The sequence below is a fragment of the Vulpes lagopus genome, chromosome X (assembly GCF_018345385.1).
Source record: "Vulpes lagopus strain Blue_001 chromosome X, ASM1834538v1, whole genome shotgun sequence".
Lineage (NCBI taxonomy): Eukaryota > Metazoa > Chordata > Mammalia > Carnivora > Canidae > Vulpes > Vulpes lagopus.
In genome coordinates, this window is record NC_054848.1 from 122,502,487 (window position 1) to 122,527,286 (window position 24,800).

Sequence of the window (24,800 nt, forward strand, 5' to 3'; positions counted from 1 at the left end):
TTTTTCAAGATTTATGTCCTGAAGCAAGGGAAACAAAAGTAAAAATAAACTATTGCCACTGCATCAAAATAAAAACTTTTGCAAAGTGAAGGAAACAATCATCAACAATACTAAGCAGCAATCTCTGGACTTGAAAAATATATTTGCAAATGACATATCTCATAAAGGGTTAGTATTCAATATATACAAGGAAATTACAGAAGGAAGGAATATATGCATGCCTAGCCAAATTATGGAAGCAGCCCAAGTGTTCATCAATAGATGAATAAAGATGTGGTATTTATATACATATATAATGGAATATTATTCAGCCATATAAAAGAATGAATCTTGCCATTTGCAACAACATGCATGGAGCCAAAGAGTATAATGCTTAGTATAATGCTTAAGTGAAGTTAAGTCAGTCAGAGAAAGACAAATACCATATGATTTTACTCATGTGTGGAATTTAAGAAACAAAGCAAGCGAAGGAAAGAAAATGAAGAGAGAGAGACAAACCAAGAAACAGATCACTAACTATAGAGAACACACTACTGGGCACTAGAGGGGAGGTGGGTGGGGATAGGTGAGACAGATGATGGGGATTAAGGAGGGAACTGGTCATGGTGAGCACTGTGTAATGTACAGAATTGTTGAATCTCTATACTGTACACCTAAAGCTAATATAACACTGTATGTTAACTATTCTTCAATTAAAATTTTAAAATGAACAAAAAACCCTACTGGGTGGTATTCATCTCGTGATTGGACCCACAGTATTAACATACACACATACAGACACATAGACAAACACGGCCACTTGTGTATAGAGTAATAAATCATGACCAAGTACAGTCCATTCCCAGAGTACAAGGATTGGCTTAACATTTGAAATTAATATGATTTAATATATTAACAGAATAAAGAAGAATAAATGACACAATTATTTCTATTGATAATTGACATGAAGATAAAGCATTTATCAAAATTCAATACTCATTTATGATTCTAAAAAAATCTCAGGAACCGTGGAAGGGAAATTCAGCCAGCAGATAAAAGACATCACCAACGGGATCCCTGGGTGGCGCAGCGGTTTGGCGCCTGCCTTTGGCCCAGGGCGCGATCCTGGAGACCCGGGATAGAATCCCACATCGGGCTCCCGGTGCATGGAGTCTGCTTCTCCCTCTGCCTATGTCTCTGCCTCTCTCTCTCTCTCTCTCTGTGACTATCATAAATAAATAAAGATTAAAAAAAAAAAAGACATCACCAACACTTTTTCTTTAAAAGATTAATTAATTTATTTAAAGAGAGTGCACACAAGCAGGGAGAGGGAAGGAGGGAAAGGAAGAGGGAGAGAATCTCAAGCAGACTTCCTGCTGAGTATGAAGCCTGATGCAGGGCTTGATCTCATGACTCTGAGGTCATGACCTGAGCTGAAATCAAGAGCTGACTGCTTTTTTTATTTTATTTTTTTATTTTTATTTTTTTTATGATAGTCACACACACAGAGAGAGAGAGAGAGGCAGAGACATAGGCAGAGGGAGAAGCAGGCTCCATGCACCGGGAGCCCGACGTGGGATTCGATCCCGGGTCTCCAGGATCGCGCCCTCGGCGAAAGGCAGGCGCCAAACCGCTGTGCTACCCAGGGATCCCAAGAGCTGACTGCTTAAGTGACTCAGCCACCCAGGCGCTCCATCAACACTCTTATATAGTTAATATTCCTGGCAAAATACTGAACACTTTTACCCTAAGGATGTCTGCTGTTATCACTCTTATTTAACATAGTACTGGATGTGTTAGCCAGTGTAGCATGGCAAGAAAAACAAATGAATAAACATATCGATTGGAAAGAAAAAAAAAATAACTATCCCCACAACATGATTTTCTATATAGAAAATCCTAATAAACCCAGAAAACAAATACATTGAGCTAATGAATACTTTAGCAAGGATAGGATACAACGCTAATTTAAAAAGAAATCAATTTTTTAATATAATGGCAGCAAATAACTTGAAAATAGTATTCAAATTTTATAATGCTATCAGAATATAAAAATAGGAATAAAATTATCAAAAGATATGTAAGATCTGTATCTTCAATATTATAAAACACTGCTAAGAGAAATTAAAGAAGACCCAAATAAATAGAAAGATCAGGTTCATGGATTCCAAGACTCAAAAGTGTTAGTTTGTTAGTTATCACCAAAATGATCTCTACATTCAAAGCAATCCCAATCATAACCCTAACAGGCTTTTTCCTAAAAATTGACAAGCTGATTTTAAGATATATATGGAAATATAAAGAATCTAGAACCAGGGCTGGCAAAATCTGGTCTGTGGGTCAAATCCAGCCCACTGCCCATTTTTATAATATTTATTGAAACAGGAACACTCATTCGTTTATATATTGTTTATAGCTGCTATTTTGCTTCCATAACAGTATTGAGTAGTTGTGATAAAGAACATTTGACCCCATTTACTATCTAGTCCTTTACAAAAAAATTTGTAGATCTCTAATCTAGAATATCCACAATGATCTTGAAAAAGAACAAAGTTGACAAACATATTATCTGACTTTATTACTGTAAACCTGCAGTAGCCAAGACATTGTGGAACTGTAATAAGGAACCACAAATAGATAATGGAATCAAATAGAGCTCCCAGAGACAAACCTACATTTATATGATCATTTGATTTTTTAAAAATATTTATTTGTTTATTTGAGAGAGAGAGAGAGAGAGAGAGAGGGAAAGAGAGAGAGTGAGCACAAGCAGGGGGAGGAGCAGAGGGAGAGGGAGAAAGAATCCACAGGCAGGTTCCCTGCTGAGTGTGGAGCCTGATGTGGGACTTGATCCTGTGACCCTGAGATCATGACCTGAGCTGAAATGAAGAGCCAGAGGCTCAACTGACTGAGCCACCCAGGCGCCCTGGTCATTTGATTTTTGACAAAGTTGCAAAGGCAATCCAATGGGGGGAAAGGAAGTTCTTTTCAACAAATGAGGCTATCTGGATATCCATATATAAAAAATATGAACTTCTACCTATACCTCATAACACAGAAAAAATTTGAGATAGATCACAGATTTAGATGTAAAAAATAAAACTATAACACCTTTAGAAAACAGAATCTCATCATGTCATGGGAGCAGTCAAAGATTTCTTTTTTTTTTCCATTTTTATGTTTTATTTATTTTTTGTATATTTTTATTGGAGTTTGATTTTTTTAAAAGAGTTTATTTATTCATGAGATACACACACACACACACACACACACAGAGGCAGAGACACAAGCAGAGGGAGAAGCAGGCTGCACGTGGGGGGCCCGATGTGGAACTCGATCCCAGAACTCCAGGATCACGCCCTGGGCTGAAGGCAGGTGCTGAGCCACCCAGGTGTCCCTTGGAGTTCAATTTGCCAACATATAGCATAACACCCAGTGCTCATCCCATCAAGTGCCCCGCTCAGTGCCCGTCACTCAGTCACCCCATCCCCCCACCCGCCTCCCCTTCCACTACCCCTTATTTGTTTCCCAGAGTTAGGAGTCTCTCATGGTTTGTCTCCCTGTCTAATTTTTCCCATTCAGTTCCCTTCCTTTCCCTTATAATCCCTTTCACTATTTCTTATATTCCCCGTATGAGTGAAACCATATAATGTTTGACTGATACCCACTATTTGCTTTGACATGGAAAGGTTTCTTATATGGATCACAGAAACAATAATCATTTTAAAAACTACCCAATTGTATTAAAATTAAAATTTTCTGCTTATAAAAACACTGTTAAAAATAAATAGGTAAGCTACAGATTAGAAAATAATATTCCTAAAACATATACCAGGTAAAAAAAATAGTGACTAGGGTATGTAAAGAACTCCTAGAACTCAATAATGATAACCCAATGAAAAAATGGCAAAAGATATAACCAGATACTTCAGAAAATAAGATATGTGAATGGCCAATAAGCACATGGAAAGATGCTCAACATCATCAGTCCTCAAAAAAATTGCAAATCAAACCCCAAAGAGATAACCACACTAATGGCTAACACTATTAAGATTGACAACACCAAATATTAGCAAGGATATGGAGCAGCTATAACTCTCATACATTGTTAATGACAATGTAAAATAAAACAACTACTTTAGTAAAAGTTCTGGCAATTGCTTATGAAATTGAACACTCACCTACTTTATGACCTAGCAGTCCCACTCCTAGCTATTTACGTGAGTAAAATGAAAACATGTATCTATAAAAATACTTTTTTCTATGAATGCTCATGGCAGTTTTAATCATTATAACCCTGAATCAGAAACATTACAGGTGTTTATTCATAAAAAATCAGATTTATTCTATGGTATGAATTTGGAGAACAGGCAAAACTAATCTATGGTGGCAAAAATCAAAACAGTGATCTCCTCTAGGGGGAGTGTGCAGGGTTGGACTGGGAAGGGGTATAAGGGGACTTCCTACAGTGATGGTAATATTATGTATCTTATAGGGGTTTGGGTTATATATGTATATGCATTTATCAAAACTCAGCAAGTGTATATTTGATATTCAAAATATAATTGTATGTAATTTTTATTCCAAAATTAAAAATTTGTAAACAAATATTGAACTGTGTATAAAGATGTTAATATGGAAGTATTTAGGGGGACATGTAGTCATATCTACAATGTACTTTTTTTTTATAATGTACTTTGAAATGCATCAAAAATAAGATTAACTGACAGATATATAGATAAACAGACAGATAATAAAACAAGCATAGGAATACTTCCTGGTAGAACCTAGGTGGTAGGTCTATGGGTTTTACTGTAAGTGCTTTCAACTTTTCAATATGTTTAAAAATGTTTACAGGGCAGCCCGGGTGGCTCAGCGGTTTGGCGCCGCCTGCAGCCCAGAGCATGATCCTGGAGACCCGGATCGAATCCCACGTCAGGCTCCCTGCATGGAGCCTGCTTCTCCCTCTGCCTGGGTCTCTGCCTCTCTCTCTCTCTGTATCTCTCATGAATAAATAAAATCTTTAAGAAATTTTTTACTATCAAACGTTGGAAAAAATATTGCATATGTACTCATTGTTCTAGGGAATGGCGATACAAGAGATGACTAAGGTAGTGTTTTTCAGAATAGGTTATCCAATGGAAATGGATTAGCATTTGTGGAGTTCATATTGCCATCCAAGGACACAGGCAGGGGCAACAATTTATTTTTATCTTTACAACACGGTGTGGAGAAGCAAGCTTAGAAATGAGTGGAGATGATGAGTTCAATTTTGAATATGATGTGCTTTGCGATCGTATAAGATATCTAAGTGGCAATATCTGGTAGACTTGGATATACACGTCAGGAGATTTGCATAAATCTGGGCTACCCATAAATGTGGTTGCCATGCCTTTGGGTACTCTAGCTGTTTGGTCAGTGAGCACAATTTAGTGACTTTTTTTTTTTTTTAGAGATTTAATTTTAAGTAATCTCTACACCCAACACGCGGCTGGAACTCACAACTGCAAGATCCAGGGCGGGAGGCCACGCGGCTGAGCCCCCGGGCGCCTCCGGCCCGGTACCTTCCTGCTCCGTGAATAGGGCCTGGCTGCACGTCCGCAGTCAAGCGCGGGATCGGGATCGGGATCGGGATCGGGATCGCGTAAGCCCTGGGCACCAGGACACAGACCCCGGTGCGCAGGGGACAACCCCGGTGCGGAGCAGACGACAGCGACACCTCGAGGCGTTGGGGGTGGGGGGGTGGGGGGGGTGGGGGGGTGCGGGAGGGGAGAGCCCGGGAGGGGAGAGCCCGGGAGGGGAGAGGAGAGGGGAGGGGTGGGCGGGGGAGGGGTGAGTGGGGGAGGGGTGAGTGGGGGAGGGTGAGTGGGGGAGGGGAATGGAGGGGAAGGGGAGGGAGGGGAGAGGAGAGGAAGGGGAGGAAAAGGTTAGGGGAGGAGGGGAGAGGGGAGGGGGAGGGAAAGGAAGGGGAAGAGGTGGAGAGGGAAGGGGAGGGGGGAGGGGAAGGGGTGGAGGGGGAGAGGAGAGGGGGAGGAGAGCTCAGGGACGGGAGAGGTCGCCGACCCAGGGGGAGGGGAAGCGGAGACGGGCAGGGAGCCCGGGGACAACAATTTAGTAACTTTTTAATTTTCATAGTGTTTTCATTTTAAAATACCTTCTCAAATATCTGCTCCCCTCAAATCTAGTATTCTTTACCTGTTGGCCTATTTTTCCATGGGAAGTACAATAAGAACAGAAACTAAAGCTGGACTTAACTTGGTCCTTCAAAGGAGAAACAAAGTTCAGCCTCAAAAACAGAAGATACTGGGCAGCCTGGGAGGCTCAGCGGTTTAGCGCCACCTTCAGCCCAGGGTCCTGGGATCGAGTCCCACGTGGGGCTCCCTGCATGGAGCCTGCTTCTCCCTCTGCCTGTGTCCCTGCCTCTCTCTCTCTCTCTCTCATGAATAAATAAATAAAGTATTTAAAAAAAAAGAATTTTAGGGATTTTCATTAGGCTGATAATTTGAAGGTTAATAATTGGTAAAAACATTACACTGGTTCTTTGGTACTCACCTGATCAAATAGAGCTCTTTATTCCATGGGTAGATATTTAAGACTGGCCCAACCCCAATCATGTGGTTGTGACATTCTCCAACATTTTCAATATATTCATGCTTCAGTGGCACTTTGGTGAGGAGTTCAAATTCCTCAGGTGCCTTTTGAAGTACCTGTTCTGCTGCATAGAATCCATCTACCAGCAGTGTCCTCCCACCTGTTCCTTCATGCTTAAGACAGTGAAACACTTGAATGCTAAAGAGAGAAAAAATTAAATTCTTCTGTTCAGGGGAGAAAAGAGCATATAAAAATATTTAAAAATTATATATGAAAAATTAATAAATCTACTTGTACCATTTTCATTTCTAGATTAATCATTTTCCCTAATAGCCAGTTGTACTTTTTTTGTGCTTTGATATATCAATGCCACTACAGGTTTCTTCTAAACACATTCAATATTAATTAAAACCTGTATGCACCAGATCCTGGGGATACAGTCGTGAATAAGATATAGTTTCTGTTTTAAAAAAATTACACAGTCTAGTAGGAAAACATGAGGCAAATAAATAACAGTAAAATATGACAGGCACTATAATCAAATTGTATACAAGATAGAGGGTCCATAAAGAAAGAATATTATTTACAAAGTATATTTAAGGAAGAGGGCAAGAAGTTCCTGTCAGTAAAGCACAGAAAATTATGAAAGGATTTTAAACTGGGAAACTCTATGGTCACATTAACATTTTTAAGACTTGATTATGATGATAGTATGGGAGATGGACTGGATGGAAGCAAGATGACAGAAAATGTAGAAAACAATGTGGTAACTGAAATAGACAAAAATACCAAGGGCTTGAGCTTAGAGAAGACATATTGTAGGAGCAGAACTGACAAGATTTAATAACTGATTAAAAGGGGTGGAGAAACAAGAAGCAAAAATCTAGAATGACTTCAGGTTATTCCCTTGGTTAACTTGTCATTTGCTAAGATGGAGAATGCAGGCAGAAGTATAATTGATCATAATGATGGGGTGTAAGAGGTTGAGGAAGAAGTTCAGTTTAGGGGCCATGTTGAAATAGTTGAGTCATATATGGGTGAAAATATTAATAGGGAAAGGAAAGGGGACCTAATGGGCTGGAAAATTGCCCTAAAAGTTTCAAATTAACAAGGGGAAAATAAAATTAATAGTAATTTAGAAAATAAATAAAAGTAAATAATGAAGTAAAATAAGTAAAAAGCTATGAATGCAGGTAGAAGGAATAAAACCAAGGAAAACCTAATATAAATACAATTAAAATGAGAAATGCCAGTTCTGGACTCGAGCTTTCTGTGAAACTTCTAGGTCAAGATTGTTCAGTACCTAGTTGAAGGTATTTAACCTAGAAGTTAGGCCAATTTAGTAGTTTGTGGGTGATAGCCAAAGCCAAGAGCACAGAAGAAGTCATTTGGAGAGAACATTTCAAGTAAGAAAAGAAGGACAATGAGAAAACCTGAAGGAACAATATCTAGGACATGGACAGAGGAAAATAAGCCAGCAAAGGATGCTGAGGAAAAGTGGTCAGAGATGTAGGAAGAAAACTAAAAAAGAAAGGATATGTAAGAACAGTTAGTGGTTAACACCATGCCCCAGGGGGCAAGTAAGATGAAGACTGAAAGGTATACACTGAGTATGACAATAAGTTAGTTGCTGGTGACGTTGGAGAGAGTGATTTTATTTTTGTTATTTAATTAATTAGTTTATTTATGAGCAAGCATGTGGGGGGGGAAGGGGGGGAGGAGAGAGAATCCTCAAGCAGACTCCGTGCTGAGCATGGAACCCAATGCAGGGCTCAATCTCACAACCCTGAGACCATAATGAGCTTAAGTCAGATGCTCAACCCACTGAGCCATCCAGGTGACCTTAAAGAGAGTCATTTTAATTGGGAGGGTGTTGGATAAACTAGCTGACTGTGGATTTGAGGAGTGAATGGGAGGTGACAATGAAAAGACACTGAATGTCAATGATTCTTTGAATAATTTTAGCTGTGAAGGGGAGGAATAAGGCAGGGCTCTAACTAGAGAGAGATAGAGACTAAAGAAGATATGAGAAGCTGATAGGAATCAATAGGTACAGAAAGGGTGAAGATGTAGGAGAGATAAATGTCTACGGAGGCTGGAGAAGAGATCCAGAGCAAAGGTAGCTTTCTTTTTTTTTTTTTTTAAAGATTTATTTATTTATTTATGAGAGAGAGAGAGAGAGAGAGAGAGAGAGAGAGAGAGGCAGAGACACAGGAGGAGGGAGAAGCAGGCTCCATGCCAGGAGCCCGACGTGGGACTCGATCCCGGGACTCCAGGACCGCACCCTGGGCCAAAGGCAGGCGCTAAACCGCTGAGCCACCCAGGGATCCCCCAAAGGTAGCTTTCAAAACGACAAGGCATATAACAATGCTGATGATGGTGATGATAATGGCTAAAGTGATAATAGTAATAGCTAGCATTTCTTGAGCACTTAATTTGTGTCAGGCGGTATGCCAAGTGCTTTAAATACATCATGTAATGTAATCCCTAAGCAACGCTAATGAATAGGTTTTATCACTAGTTCCATTTTACAGATGAAGAAACTGAGTCACAGAGAAGTCAGTAAGTTACTTGTCCAAGATAACAAACCTAATATATATCACAGCTGGGATGCAGATCCAGATCTGTTAATGACATGGCCTGGACTCTTAACCACTCTTACTATACTGCTACTGTACTTACTTGGCCCTTGTCATTGACGAGAAAGGTCTAAATTAAAGTCACCGACAACTAAATGCTTATCTTTCGTACTGGTTAAAGAGAAAAGAGTTACTCAATATTTGAATCTCAACCTCTGTCCAGCTGCTTCTCATCCCATTTCCTCTTTCTTCCTTCTGCACCCCCTAGAATGAGGATACAGGGCTATTGGGATCTTCATTTATTGATAACACTGACAAGGATCTCTAAAAGCTGCTTTATTCTTTCTCCCTTGAACCAAATATTCTTAAGTTCCAAATCCTTAAAGAAAATCAATGTAACCACAATCAATTGCATATTATCACCCTCTCATATTATCTTTATAAATACATATGTACAGGGATCCCTGGGTGGCGCAGCGGTTTGGCGCCTGCCTTTGGCCCGGGGCGCGATCCTGGAGACCCGGGATCGAATCCCATGTCAGGCTCCCGGTGCATGGAGCCTGCTTCTCCCTCTGACTATGTCTCTGCCTCTCTCTCTCTCTCTCACTGTGTGCCTATCATAAATAAATAAAAAAATTTAAAAAAAATTATAAAAAAAATAAATAAATACATATGTACAGTCACTTTACTAATATCTTTGTGCCTCAGGCTCATCATCTATATGCAGAAGCAAGATCAATAACAAAAACTACAGAGGTACCGCTAATAACTGGGAAATGGTAGGTAAATTAAAAATGGCATTTATCATGTCACATGATTATCATCTCATTTTTGTGGTGAGAAAATTTAAGACCCACTCTCTGTTAACTAAAGTGGTGATAATATTATAATATATAACCATTGTATACCTTAAATTTATATGTTATATGTCAATTATATCTTAATAAAGCTAGGGGAAAAAGTATGGTATATTTTTGGCTCAGCAGCTTCTGAGTCCATGTGAAAAAAGGGTTTTAAAATTAATTCCTTCTCTCCAACTTCTTACAAATTGGATTCAAATTCCTGTTAATACCAGCCCAAAGCAGCTGTGTTTGGAAGATTGATCCTGTTTCAATATAACTAAATATAAGAAAACTGTACAATTCCAAAATTAACTATTAGACTTTTTTTGGTGAGTTGTTGGTAATTACTTAGACAAAAATATAAATTAAACAAAATTTAGATCCACTTATGTAGTAATGTGTATTTTCAATCACTTAAAAAAATTCTTCTTCTAAGTCCAAAGAAGACTGAGCTAGAGTATTTCAAAATTATCATGTTTCTAAGAGAAGAAAAAGAAACAGTCACACACGTCATCATCAGCAGATATGATCTTGGTTCAAACAGAATGGAAAATGATTAAGGAATTATTCAAGACCATCACATGTAAAGACCCTATATATGGAAAATTCTAATCCACTTACCCACAGGGCTCTTGAAAATAGGTAGTGTCAGTGTGCCGATCCAAAGCCAGCTTGGTGTATGCGGTGTCACCCCTGGAGAAGTCTGAAGTGAAATACCACATCCTCCCATAGATGGTTTCTCTGTCAAAGCAAATGAAGGACGAGTGAAGTATTTAAAGTTTTTATTCCTGTCTTTCACAACTCTAGTAACTTCTTTGTTCAGAAGTAACAAAAGATTTTTTGGCTTCAGATTTCCATGTTTAAGGTGTAGATGACAGTTGAACACACCACCAGTCTTAACAATCTGTCACTGATTAATATTCTAGGAAGTTGGGGGGCAAACTGTGAAAGTAGAGTTGACCCTTGAACAACACAGGTTTCAACTGCATGGATCCACCCATACGTGGATTTTTTTCTATACAGATGTTATAAATATATTTTCTCTTTCTTATGATTTTCCTAATAATAGTTTCTATTCCCTAGTTTACTTTATTGTAAGAATACAGTATATAATACATACAACATATAGAATATGTGCTCATTGATTATGTTATTGGTAAAACTTCTAGTCAGCAGTAAGCTATTACTAATTAAGTTCTGGAGAGTCAGAAGTCATACATGAATTTTCTACTGTGTGGGGGTGGGGGAGGTCAGTTCCCCTAACCCACACATTGTTCAAGGGTCAACTGTATAATGTAGTCTGAAAGCTTAGGGGATTATCCCCCTCTGTTTATGTGCCTATTTTTATTAGCTTTCACATTCACGGTTTTTTCCTGTGCTCACCTTCCTTGCATAGAAAAAGATGTCTTTATGCAGATGCTTTTAGAAGTGAGTAATGTAGATCCTCACCCATCTATTGGACATGGAGGAATAAGAAAAAGAGAAAAGGATAGTTCATGTTAGCAAGTATTTAATGAAATGCTGTATCACTGTTGTCTTATCTCTCCTTAAGGCATACATCATAAATTTTGATTTTATAGTTTTTTCCTGATGGCTTATAGCTGACCAAAGGTCATTTTAATTCTTTAGCTTTCAGAGTTCATCTTATTTTTTGAACCCTCAGGGTCCAAACAGGAAATAGTCATCCTCAGGAACTATGATCTCTAAAGCCCTCTCAATTGATTGATTGTTTACCAGCACAGCTTCCTTTTTTGAAAGTTCTCAAAGTGTGTTTGAAACTTAATGGTTCAAAAAATGTTGGTTATGCTATACCAGGATAGGGGAAATGACCCAGAATTCTACTTGCTACACAATTAGTGATATCTGGCCCATATTAAGTAAAAATATGTTTACATCACCTGTATTACTATAGAAGATCAATCAATATATTACCTAGAAATGCAGACTGGCAAGTGGAAACAGCACTGAATTCAGGATCAGGAAATCTGAGCCATCTGAATCTCAGTTCTCTTTTTTTAAACTTAAAAAAGAGACATTTATTTATTTTATACAGAGCTATGGAGTGGGGGGGGGCAGAGAGAGAGGGAGAGAGAATCTCACATCAACTGCATGGCCAGTGCAGAGCCTGACACAGGGCTCAATCACAACCCTGAGATTGTGACCTGACCTGAAATCAAGAGTCAGATGCTTAACAGACTGAGCCATGCAAGCACCCCTCACTTCTTTTTAACTGAACCTTTTACTAGTGAACATCTTCTGTTAGCACTGTTATATACACATACCATTTTAAAAAATGATTTTATTTATTTGAGAGAGAGAGAGAGAGGAAGAGGAGGAGCAGGGGAGGGGCAGAGGGAGAAGCAGGCTCCCTGCTAAGCAGGGACACCAATGCGGGGCTAGATTCTAGGACCTTGGGGCCATGACCTGAACTGAAGGCAGAAGCTTAACCAACTGAGCCATCCAGGTGCTCCTACACCACAATATTAGATTTTAAAAAATATTTATTTACATTCCAGTTCGATAACAAACATTGTAGTATCAGTGTCAGGTGTACAATACAGTGGTTGAACACTTCCATAAATCACCCAGTGCTCTCAGAACAAGTGTCCTCTCACCCACTCCCTGACCACCTCCCCTCTGGTGACCATAGTGTGTTCTCTATAGTTAAGAGTCTACTTCTTGGTCAGCCTCTCTCCCTCTTTTCCTTTTCTCATGTGTTTTGTTTCTTAAATTCCACATATGAGAGAAATCATATGGTATTTGTCTTTCTCTCACTGACTTATTTCACTAAGTATAATACTCTCTAGATCCATCCACATCATTGTAAATGGCATGATTTCATTCTTTTTTATAGCTGAATAATATTCCATTGTGTGTGTGTGTGTATCTCACATGTTTTTATTCATTCATCAATAGGTTTTTGGGGCTCTTTCCATAATTCAGCTGTTATTGATAATTCTACTATAAACACTGGGGTATATGTATTTCTTTGAATTAGCATTTTTGTATTCTGTAAGTACTTAGTAGTGCAATTGCTGGGTCATAGGGTAGTTCTATTTTAACTCCTTGAGGAGCCTCCACACTGTTCTCCAGAACGGCTGCACCAGCTTACATTCCTACCAACAGTATAAGAAGATTCTCCTTTCTCCACATCCTCGCCAACGCCCGTTGTCTCCTGACTTGTTGATTTTAGCCATTCTGACAGGTGTGAGGTGGGATCTCATGGTGGATTTGATCTGCATCTCCCTGATGATCAGTGATGTGGAGCATCTCGTCAGGTGTCTGTTGGCCATCTGGATGTCGTCTTTGGAAAAATGTCTATTCATGTTTTCTGCCCATTTTTAACTGGATTATTTGTTTTTTTGGGTGTTGAGTTTGACAATTCCTTGAGGATTTTGGATACTAAGCCTCTATCAGAGATATCATTTGGAAATGTCTTTTCCCATTCTGAAGGCTGCCTTTTAGTTTTGTTGTTTCCTTCCTGTGCAGACACTTTTTATCTTGAAGTCTCAATAGCTGATTTTTTGCTTTTGTTTCCCTTGTCTCTGCCAAGGTGTCTAATAAGAAGTTGCTGTGGCTGAGGTCACAGAAGTTGCTGCCTGTGTTCTCCTCTAGGATTTTCTTTTTTAAAAAAAGATTTTTATTTATTTATTCATGAGAGACACACACACACACACAGAGGCAGAGACACAGAGAAGAAGCAGGCTCCATGCAGGGAGCCCGATGCGGGACTCGATCTCGGGTCTCCAAGATCACATCCTGGGCTCAAGGCAGCGCTAAACCGCTGAGGCACCCGGGCTACCCTCCTCTAGGATTTTGATGGTTTCAGGTCTCACATTTAGATCTTTCATCCATTCTGAGTGTATCTTTGTGTGTGGTGTAAGAGAATGGTCCAGTTTTCTCAACACCATTTGTTGAAGAGACTGTCTTTTATCCAGTGGAGATTCTTTCCTGCTTTGTCGAATATTAGTTGACCATAGAGTTGAGGGTCCATTTCTGGATTCTCTATTCTGTTCTATGGATCTATGTGTCTGTTTTTGGGTCAGAACCACACTGTCTTGATGATCACAGCTTTGTAGTACAACTTGAAATCCGGCATTGTGATGCCCTCAGGTTTGTTTTTCTTTTTCAAGATTGCTTTGGCTGTTCAAAGTCTTTCATGATTCCACACACATTTTAGGATTGTTTATTTATAGCTCTGTCAAAAAAGTGGGTGCTATATTGATAGGGATTGCATTAAATGTGTAGGCTGCTTTGGGTAATATAGACATTTTAAAAATATTTGTTCCTCCAATCCACAAGCATGGAATGTTTCTCCATCTCTTTGTGCCATCTTCAATTTCTTTCATCTGTGTTTTATAGTTTTCAGAGTACAGATCATTTACATCTTTGGTCAGGTTTATTCCTAGGCATCTTACGGTTTTTGGTGCAGTTATAAATAGAATTGATTCCTTGACTTCTCTTTCTGCTGCTTCATTATTACTGCATAGAAATACAACAGATTTCTGTACATTGATTTTGTATTCTGCAATTTTACTGAATTCATGTATCAGTTCTAGCAATTCTTCTGTGGAATCTTTTGGGTTTTCTATATATAGCATCACATCCTCTACAATGACTGAAACTTCGACTTCTTCCTTCCTGATTTGGGTACCTTTTATTTCTTTTTGTTGTCTGACCACTGAGGCTGGGACTTCCAGCACCATGTTAAATAACAGCGGTGAGAGTGGGCATCCTTATTCCTGAAATTAGAGGAAAAGCTCTCAGTCTTTCCCCATCGAGGATGAGATTTGCTGCGGGTTTCTGTATATGGCCTTTATTATGATGGGGTGTGTTCCCTCTATCCCTACTTTGTTGAGGGTTTCTATCTAGAATGGATGTTGTGCTTTGTCAAATCCCTTTTCTGCATCTATTGAGAGGATCCCATGGGTGCTATCCTGTCTTTTATGCACGTGGTGTATCCCACTGATTGATCTGTGAATATCGATCCACCCTTGCGGAGCAGGAATAAATCCCACTTGATCCTGGTGAATGATTCTTTCAATGTACTGTTGGATTTGATTTGCTGGTATCCTGTTGAGAACCTCTGCATCCATGTGCACCAGGGATATTGGCCTCTATTCTGTTTTTAGTGGAGTCTGTCTGGCTTCGGACTGAGGGTAACGCTGGCCTCTTAGAATGACTTTGGAAGTTTTCCTTCCATTTCTATTTTTTGCAATAGTTTGAGAACAACAGGCATTAACTCTTTTTTTTTTTTTATGCTTGGAAGAATTCCCCTGTAAAGCCATCTGGCCCTGGCCTTTCGTTTGTTTGGAGATTTGGATGACTGACTAACATTCTTTGCTGGTTATCAGTCTGTTCAAATTTTCTATTTCTTCTTTTTTCCGTTTTGGTAGGTTATGTGTTTCTATTTGTAATTTATCCATGTCTTCCAGGTTGTCCAATGGGTTGGCATATAATTTTTCATACTATTCTCTTAGAATTGTTTGTATTTCTGTGGTGCTGGTTGTGATTTTTCCTCTCTCATTTGTGATTTTATTTATTTGGGACTTTTCTTTTTAAGTCTGGCTAGGGGTTTATCAATTGTATTACTTTTTTTTTTCAAAGAACCAGCTCCTGTTTCATTGATCTCTTCTACTGTTGTTTTAGTTTCCGTATCATTTATTTCCGTTCTAATCTCTTATTTACCTTCTTCTGCTGGTGTTACGCTTCATTTGTTGTTCTTTTTCTAGCTCCTTTAGGTGTTAGGTTGTTTCTTTGAGATTTTTCTTGCTTGTTAAGGTAGGCCTGTAATGCAATATACTTCCATCTTAGGACCACTTTTACCCTATCTGAAAAGTTTTAGATTACTTTGTTTTCATTTTCATTTGTTTCCACGTATTTTTAAAAATTTCTTCTTTAATTTCTCAGTTGACCCATTCATTGCCTAGTACCATGTTGTTTGACCTGCATGTATTTGTGGTCTTCCCAAGTTTTTTTCTTGTGTTTGACTTCCAGTTTCACAGTGTTGTGGTCAGATAACAGGCACGGTATGACCCCAATATTTTTGTACTTGTTGAGACGTTCTCTGTGACCCAGTATGTGATCTGTTCTGGAGAATGTCCCATGTGTACTCGAAATGAATGTGTATTCTGCTGCTTTAGGGTGGAATGCTCTGAATATATGTGCGAGGTCCATCTGGTCCAGCGTGTCATTCAAAGCCATGGTTTCCTTGTTGGTTTTCTGTTCAGATGATCTGGTCATTGCTCTCAGTGGGGAGCTAAAAAGTCCCCTACTATGATTGTATTATTATCAATGAGTTCCTTTATGTTTGTTATTAATTCTTTCATATATTTGGGTGCCTCCAAGTTAGGGGCATCAATATTTACAATTGTTAGATCTTCTTGTTGGAAAGTCCCCTGTATTAGGATACAGCCCCTTCTTCATCTGTTGTTACAGTCTTTGCTTTAGGATGTATTCTGTGTGGTATAAGTTCTGCTACTCCACCTTTCTTTCACGTCCGTTAGCACGATAAATCATTCTCCATCCCCTTGCTTTCAGTCTGCAGGTATCTTTATGTCTAAAATGAGTCTTGTAGGCAGCATATAGATGGGTCTTTTTATGCATTCAGACACTCTGTATCTTTTGATTGTTTACGTAGTGCATTTACACTCACGGTAATTATTGATAGATATGTATTTATTGCCATTTTATTACTTGTATTGTCATTGTTTCTGGAGATTTTCTCTGATCCTTTCTTGTCTTTGTCACATTTGGTCTCTCCTTTCCACTAAGAGAGTCTCCTGTGATATTTCTTGCAGGGCTGATTTAGTGGCTACAATCTCCTTTAGTTTTGTTTGAGAAACTATCTCTCCTATTCTGAATGATAGCCTTGCTGGGTAGAGTATTCTTGGCTGCAGATTTTTCCATTCAGTACCTTCAATATATCATGGTACTCCTTCTGGCTTGCCAAGTTTCTCTGGAGAGGTCTGCAGCTAATGTTATGGATCCTCCTTTGTAAGTAAAGGCTCCTTTTGTCTTGCTGCTTTTAGGATCTTTTCTTTATCACTAGATTGTCCAAATTTAACTCCACTATGCCTTGGTGTTGTCTGCTTTTCTTGATTTTCATGGGAGTTCTATATACCTTCTGGATTTGAATAGCTGTTTCCTTCCCCAGATTAGGGAAAATTTCAGCTACTATTTCCTCTTCTGCCCCCCTTTCTCTCTTCTTCTGGACTCCTATGATACAGATATTATTACATTTGATGGAGTCACTGAGATCCCTAAGTCTATTCTCTTGTTCCATAATTCTTTCTCCATTTGGTTCAGCTCTATTATTTTCCATTATTGTGTGTTCTTTTAAAAATGTTTTTAGAGGGCAGAGAGAGAGAGAGAGAGAGAGAGAGAGAGAGGAGAGGGGCTTAGGGAGTGGGAAGAGAGAAAGTCTTAAGTAGGCTCCATTCCCAGTGAAGAGCCTGATGCAGGGTTCAATCTCATGACCCTGAGATCATGACCTGATCCAATGTGAAGAGTCTGATTTTTAACCACCTGAGTCATCCAGGTGCCCCATTATTTTGACTTTTATATCATTATTCATTCTTCTGCTTCTTACATATTTATGGTCATTACATCCAATTTTTAATCTGTTATTGCATTTTTCATTTATGATTGGTTGTTTTTTAACTCTTTTATTTCTGTAGCAAGGGCCTCCTTGAAGTCTTCTATTCTTTTCTCAAACCTAGTGAGTATCCTTATGATTGTTGTTTTATATTCTCCATTAGGCATGTTACTTATATCTGTTTCACTTGGATCTCTGGCTGTGAACTTTTCTTGTTCTTTTTTGGGGATGAATTCCTCTATCTTGGCATTTTGTCTAGGTCTTTATATTCTTCACTGTGTTAGGAAAGCCTGTTATGTTTCCTGCTCTTGAGAGTAATAGCTTTATGAAGAAGAGGTCATACAGTGTCCAGGGCTGGGTGCTCCGGGGAATGTCTCTTGTATGTGCTGTGTGCACTCTGCTACTGTGTTTTGGCTACTCTTTCCCTCAGGTTAGTCCTCTGCAGAGTTTCTCCTTGTCTGTAGTCCACAGTGTTTAGAACTTGGCCAGAGCACAGTGAGCTTTATGTAGCTATGCTCTTGTCTACTTGTTAAATGAGACCTGATACCACTTCTACTAATACTGAAGCCTTGCAGAACTCCATGGTTGGTAGATGTGGTGCATGCAGGGGTTTCTACTGGTCTTCTGGTGAGGGGGCCTGCTGCTCTGGTCCTTAGACACGTTTTCAAGAGAAAAGAAATACCAGCAGAGTGCAGTGGAGTGGGACTTCGGGTAAGCAGGTCAGGCAGCCAGCGTGGGCATTTTGCTGTTTACTTAAGTCGGTTTATGCTGAGGGGTAGGGGAGGGAAATGGTGCCAGCCAGCTCCTCTGTCCCTGGAGAAGGGAGTCTGTGCTTGCTGCTCTCAGGGAAGCACTCCCAGAAAAGTGAATAATTTCCCCTCATGTCTTCTAGACACTTTTCAGATCGGTGTTTTTACACTGTCTCTGGGTTTGTTTGCCTGCCTGAAGCAGCACAGTGCACTTTGGACTCTATATCAGCCAAGCCTGATGACTTTTAAAACTCTAATCTTTGGGGGTCTGGTGTGGTGGGGACCTGACCTGGTCTTCTGGGGGATGGTCTCACTATGCTGGGACTGATGCAGGTTTGATCCAGAAGGGCAGTCATGCCACAGCACAGGGGCATGGAATTTGGAACAAAACAGGCTAAACAGCCAGTGTCTGAGTTAGCTGGCCTTAGCAAGTGTCTCTGGACCTATGCTGATGGTGCCTGTGGGCACTTTTGTCCCCAGAGAAGACTGAACATTATCTCCCTGTGTGCCTTAGGCAATCCTCAGATTGCACTGTTTGCCCTGGGGTTACTTGCCTGCCTTCTCGCCAGGAGTAGACCCTCAGGTCTCTATCTCAGCCAAACCCATGGATCTCTAAAACCAGTCTTTGAGCCCAGCTGGTTGCAAAACTTCATGAAAATCAGCCACTCTTTTTTCCCAGCCAATGGCTTTGGGAAAGTGTTCTCCTTTTGCTCATCCCTATGTGCTCCACTCTCTCTTGCCTTTCTCTGCAACGAGGGTTCTCTCTCTTCCATAGCACTCATGGGTTTCTCCCCCAGACCATGTTTTTGCACTTCTTACCTTCCTCTATGTGGCCTCTCTTCTCTCCTACTTGTGCAGTTTGTTCTATCATCCTCAGGTCAATTTCTTGGGTATTCAGAATGATTTGATAGTTAATTGGCTCTGTTTAAGGGACGAGGTAAGCCTAGGGTTCTCCTGTGACACTACCATCTTAGCTCCTCTGCTGAATCCCAATTCTACTTCTTACTAGCAGAGCAATCCTGGGCAAGCCACTTACTTATTATATGTCTCAAGTGGCTCATCAGTAGAATAGGGGATAAAATATGCACTCATCAGAATTTCTATAAGGATCAAAAGAAAATAATGGGTGTGAATATATTGGTTAAATGCTATATAGTGTAAGGCAGTATTATTAACAGCTAGTCTCTGAATCAAGCCTTAGAGATCATAATAGGTCAAAACTGGATGATCTTTAGACTCCATCTTATTTAATCCTCTTATGAGATGGGAAAGTTGAGGCCAGTGGGTGGAGGTGGAGGTGGAGGGTATAGGTGTGTATGTAATGGAGTTGTCAATGTTCACACAATGGTTGGATGGTAGAATTTAGACTACTACCTGGTTCTGTTTACTCAAAGTTAGTGATATTTCTAGTTTATAATGATTCCTGCCACTTTGAGTACCACTAGGCTCAAAAAATATACTAATGACTCTGAAGTCTTCATCATATTTAACATGTAAGTGTTTTAAAGATTAGAAATCTGGGCTTCAAATAAAGTACTATAAATGGGAATCCCCTTATTCAGGACACAAAATATTCTGGATTAAAAACAGTGACCATACCCTGTTAAATTATTTTCCTGGTTTAATGCTCTTCAAATTAATTACTGTAGATATTATAAACTCATAAATTACCTGATCAAGCTGATCCTTTCTGCCAACTTCTCTGTGTGTTCTTGAGTGGGAGGGACATTTTCTACAAATGCAATTCCATACAGCAGAAAGTTTTGCAGAAAGTTCTTCAATCCCTCATTGGTTTCTAAGAAGCTCTGGAAATCTACAGATGGAACTTGGGCTTGCTGATAGATTTCGGCATTCCATAAGATTCTAGGTTGGATGACCTTTTGTTTCTGCCCTTCATAGCTGTTTCTCACCAGCCAATCCAAATCATATTTAGTTACATGACCATCTGGCCCTTTAAAGGGAAAAATAAAAGGCATTAAAATAATAGTTATAATTACTGCCAATAATTTACTGCTTAAGAATATTATTTTTAACAACCAATTACCAGATGCTGTATTGTTTATGAAATGAAATTAAAATAAATGCCTAGAATGTTCCTGAGACAGAAATATTTGTAGGGTGAGTAGTATGAGACTAATAAATTAATTAATGAACAAATAAATCTCACCAACTAGAAAGGAATAAATTAATTAGGGCAGTTTGACCTAATGATATGACATAATATAACATGATAAAGTGATTTCTTGACTTTGCCTACTGTGCCAAAAAACCCAAAAAGTTAAAAAAAAACACCAGCCCCTCAAAAATGCTTTAGAAAGTCTTCAGGATAAGCAAAGGATATAGCTAGGAGAGTGAAAGGCTTTGCTGGCATCTTATCTCTTCTTTCATTTCTTTTTACTTCTCTGTCTCTGTTTCTCTGTATCTGTTTTGGCTTCCTACTTCTTGACAATAAAAGCATCAAAGAATTTGGAAAGCTTGAAAAAGTGTGAGAAAGTTTTTTAAAAAGATTTATTTATTTATTTTAGAGAGAGACGGAGAGAGTGTGTGTACAAGTGGTGGGAGGAGCCTGAGGGATTGGGAAAGAGAGAATCTCAAGCAGACTCTCCACCAACCTGATGTGGGGTTTGATCTCACCACTGAGCCAAAATCAAGAGTCGGACATGTAACCAACTGAGCCACCCAGGCACTCCAGTATGAGGAAAAATTTAAAAATGACTTATAGAGGGAGGGGCAAGACAGCGGAAGAGGAGGGCCCCCAAGTCACCTGTCCCCACCAAATTACCTAGAAAACCTTCCAATCATCTTGAAAATCTACGAATTCGGCCTGAGATTTGAAGAGAGACCAGCTGGAGCGCTACAGTGAGAAGAGTTCGCGCTTCTATCAAGGTAGGAAGACGGGGAAAAAGAAATAAAGGAACAAAAGGCCTCCAAGGGGGAGGGGCCCGAGGAGCCGGGCTGAGGCCGGGGCGAGTGTCCCCAGGACAGGAGAGCCCCGTCCCGGAGGAGCAGGAGCTGCACCAACCTTCCCGGGTGGAAAGGGGCCTGCAGGGAGGTGGAGCAGGACCCAGGAGGGCGGGGATGCCCTCGGGCTCCCGGGGACAGTAACAGAGGAACTGCGCCCCGGGAATGCGCCGAGCTCCCTAAGGGCTGCAGCGCTCGGCGGGGCCCGGAGCAGCTCGGAGGGGCTCGGGCTCCGCGGAGGGGGCGGCGCGGCTCCAGGAGCAGCTCGGCCGGGGGCTCCGGCAGAGGAAGAGGCTCCACGCAGAGGGGCGGCGCGGCTCCGGGAGCAGCTGGGGGGGGGGGGGGGGGGCTCAGGCGGCGGCTCCGCGGGGAGCCAGCCTTATTAAAAAGAATTACTATTGTGAAAATGTCAGTGTTACCCAGGGCAATTTACACGTTTAATGCAATCCCTATCAAAATACCATGGACTTTCTTCAGAGAGTTAGAACAAATCATCTTAAGATTTGTGTGGAATCAGAAAAGACCCCGAATAGCCAGGGGAATGTTAAAAAAGAGAACCATATCTGGGGGCATCACAATGCCAGATTTCAGGTTGTACTACAAAGCTGTGGTCAAGACAGTGTGGGACTGGCACAAAAACAGACACATAGGTCAATGGAACAGAATAGAGAACCCAGAAGTGGACCCTCAACGTTATGGTCAACTAATATTCGACAAAGCAGGAAAGACTATCCACTGGAAGAAAGACAGTCTCTTCAATAAATGGTGCTGGGAAAATTGGACATCCACGTGCAGAAGAATGAAACTGGACCACTCTCTTGCACCAGACACAAAGATAAACTCAAAATGGATGAAAGCTCTAAATGTGAGACAAGATTCCATCAAAATCCTAGAGGAGAACACAGGCAACACCCTTTTTGAACTTGGCCACAATAACTTCTTGCAAGATACATCCACGAAGGCAAAAGAAACAAAAGCAAAAATGAACTATTGGGACTTCATCAAGATAAGAAGCTTTTGCACAGCAAAGGATACAGTCAACAAAACTAAAAGACAACCTAGAGCATGGGAGAAGATATTTGCAAATGACAGATAAAGGGCTAGTTTCCAAAATCTATAAAGAACTTATTAAACTCAACACCGAAAAAACAAACAATCCAATCATAAAATGGGCAAAAGACATGAACAGAAACCTCACAGAGGAAGACATGGACATGGCCAACATGCACATGAGAAAATGCTCTGCATCACTTGCCATCAGGGAAATACAAATCAAAACCACAATGAGATCCCACCTCACACCAGTGAGAATGGGGAAAATTAACAAGGCAGGAAACCACAAATGCTAGAGAGGATGCGGAGAAAAGGGGAATCTCTGACACTGTTGGTGGGAACGTGAACTGGCGCAGCCACTCTGGAAAACTCTTTGGAGGTTCCTCAAAGAGTTAAAAATAGACCTGCCCTACGACCCAGCAATTGCACTGCTGGGGATTTACCCCAGAGATACAGATACAGTGAAACGCCGGGACACCTGCACCCCGATGTTTCTAGCAGCAATGTCCACAATAGCCAAACTGTGGAAGGAGCCTCGGTGTCCATCGAAAGATGATGGATAAAGAAGCTGTGGTCTATGTACACAATGGAATATTCCTCAGCCATTAGAAACGACAAATACCCACCATTTGCTTCAACGTGGATGGAACTGGAGGGTATTATGCTGAGTGAAGTAAGTCAATCGGAGAAGGACAAACATTATATGTTCTCATTCATTTGGGGAATATAAATAATAGTGAAAGGGAATATAAAGGAAGGGAAAAGAAATGTTGGGAAATATCAGGAAGGGAGACAGAACATGAAGACTCCTAACTCTGGGAAACGAACTAGGGGTGGTGGAAGGGAGGAGGGCCGGGGTTGGCGGTGAATGGGTGACGGGCACTGAGGGGGGCACTTGACGGGATGAGCACTGGGTGTTATTCTGTATGTTGGCAAACTGAACACCAATAAAAAATAAATTTATTATTTAAAAAAAAGGATCCACTTATTCTAAAAAAAAATTCACATATATATAGCATTCTACCACACAGATGAAATCATTATTAATAGCTTGGCATCATTCCTTCCACTTTTCCCCATGCATTCTTTTATTTTATATAAATATAGTACATATATATATGTGTGTACCCTGCCTTTGTCACTTAATATATGGAGTCACTTCATCATTAAAAAATTAAATCTTCACCTACAATTGTTTGTTTTCTTAAATTCACAGACTCTTAACTATAGAAAACAAACAGATGGTTACCAGAGTGGGAATGGGTGAAATAGGGGCTAAGTATTAGGAGGGCACTAGTGATGAGCACCAGGTGTTTTATGCAAGTGTTGAATCACTAAATTCTACACCAGAATCTAATATTACACTCTATGTTAACTAACTGGAATTTAAAACTTAAAAAAAATAAATCTTCATAAAAATTAATTAATATAATTTGCAGAATAAGACTACCAAGATTTACCTAACCAGTCTGTTCTTCTGGAGCATGTAGTCTTATTTTTAAAAATTTCCTTGTTATTTAATAGTGGTCATCCTTGTCTATATTTCTTTTCATTTTTTAAAGATGGATTTTTTAGAGAGAGAGCATGCAAGTGCAGAGAGGGGCAGAGGGAGACAGAGAACCTGAAGCAGATTCTGCAGTGAACAGAAAGCCCCATGTGGGGCTCGATCTCACCACCCTGAGATCATCCTGAGTGGAAACCAAGAGGCAGGCGCTCAAATGACTGAGACCTCAGATGCCCCATTTTTCTATATTTCTGATAATCTTCTCAAGAAGGTAGGATTGTTAAATTCAAAGATAGAAACTTTTAAGAGCCTTGATGGATTTAACTAAATTACTTTATTAGGAAGTCTATACCAATTTTCATTGTCTCCAAAAATATGTGTGTGCCCTTCAAAATTAAGTATTCTTATTTTTTAAAATATATATATATTTTTCCAGATTGGCAAGTAGAATTCTATTGTTATAATAATTCTAAGTAATTCACTTACTAATAAGGCTAATAACATTTGTTAGAGATTTATATTTGTTAGACATATGTCTTTTATTTTTATTATTTTTTTGTTTCAAGTTTTTATTTAAATTCCAGTTAGTTATCATACAGTTAAATATTAGTTTCAGGTGTACAATACAGTGGTTGAACACTTCCATACATCACCCAGTGCTCATCACAAGTGTCCTCCTTAATGCTCATCACCCATTTAATCCATTTCCCCACCACTTGCACTCCAGCAACTCTCAGTTTGTACTATATAGTTAAGAGTCTCTTTTATGGTTTGCTTCTCTTTTTGTTTTTCCCTTCCCCATGTTAATGTGTTTTGTTTCTTAAATTTCACATATGAGTGAAATCATATGGTATTTTCTTTCTCTGACGGACTTATTTTGCTTAGCAAAATACTCTCTACCTCTAACCATGTTGTTGCAAATGGTAAGATGTCATTCTTTTTTAT

General features: G+C 39.8%; 1 protein-coding gene across 4 annotated transcripts in view; it reads right to left on the reverse strand.

Moving 5' to 3' along the window:
• The window catches only part of TMLHE (trimethyllysine hydroxylase, epsilon), a 119,128-nt gene that overhangs the window by 45,695 nt on the left and 48,633 nt on the right, over nucleotides 1-24,800 (reverse strand). For 3 of the 4 annotated variants that reach the window (XM_041740597.1, XM_041740596.1, XM_041740595.1), the window contains 3 exons: nucleotides 20,009-20,288; nucleotides 10,613-10,732; nucleotides 6,532-6,768 (listed from right to left, as the gene is read on the reverse strand). In XM_041740597.1, coding sequence (XP_041596531.1) covers nucleotides 6,532-6,768; nucleotides 10,613-10,732; nucleotides 20,009-20,288 — 637 coding nt within the window. The remainder of the gene's footprint in view (nucleotides 1-6,531; nucleotides 6,769-10,612; nucleotides 10,733-20,008; nucleotides 20,289-24,800) is intronic. The other variant, XM_041740598.1, reaches the window with a different exon arrangement.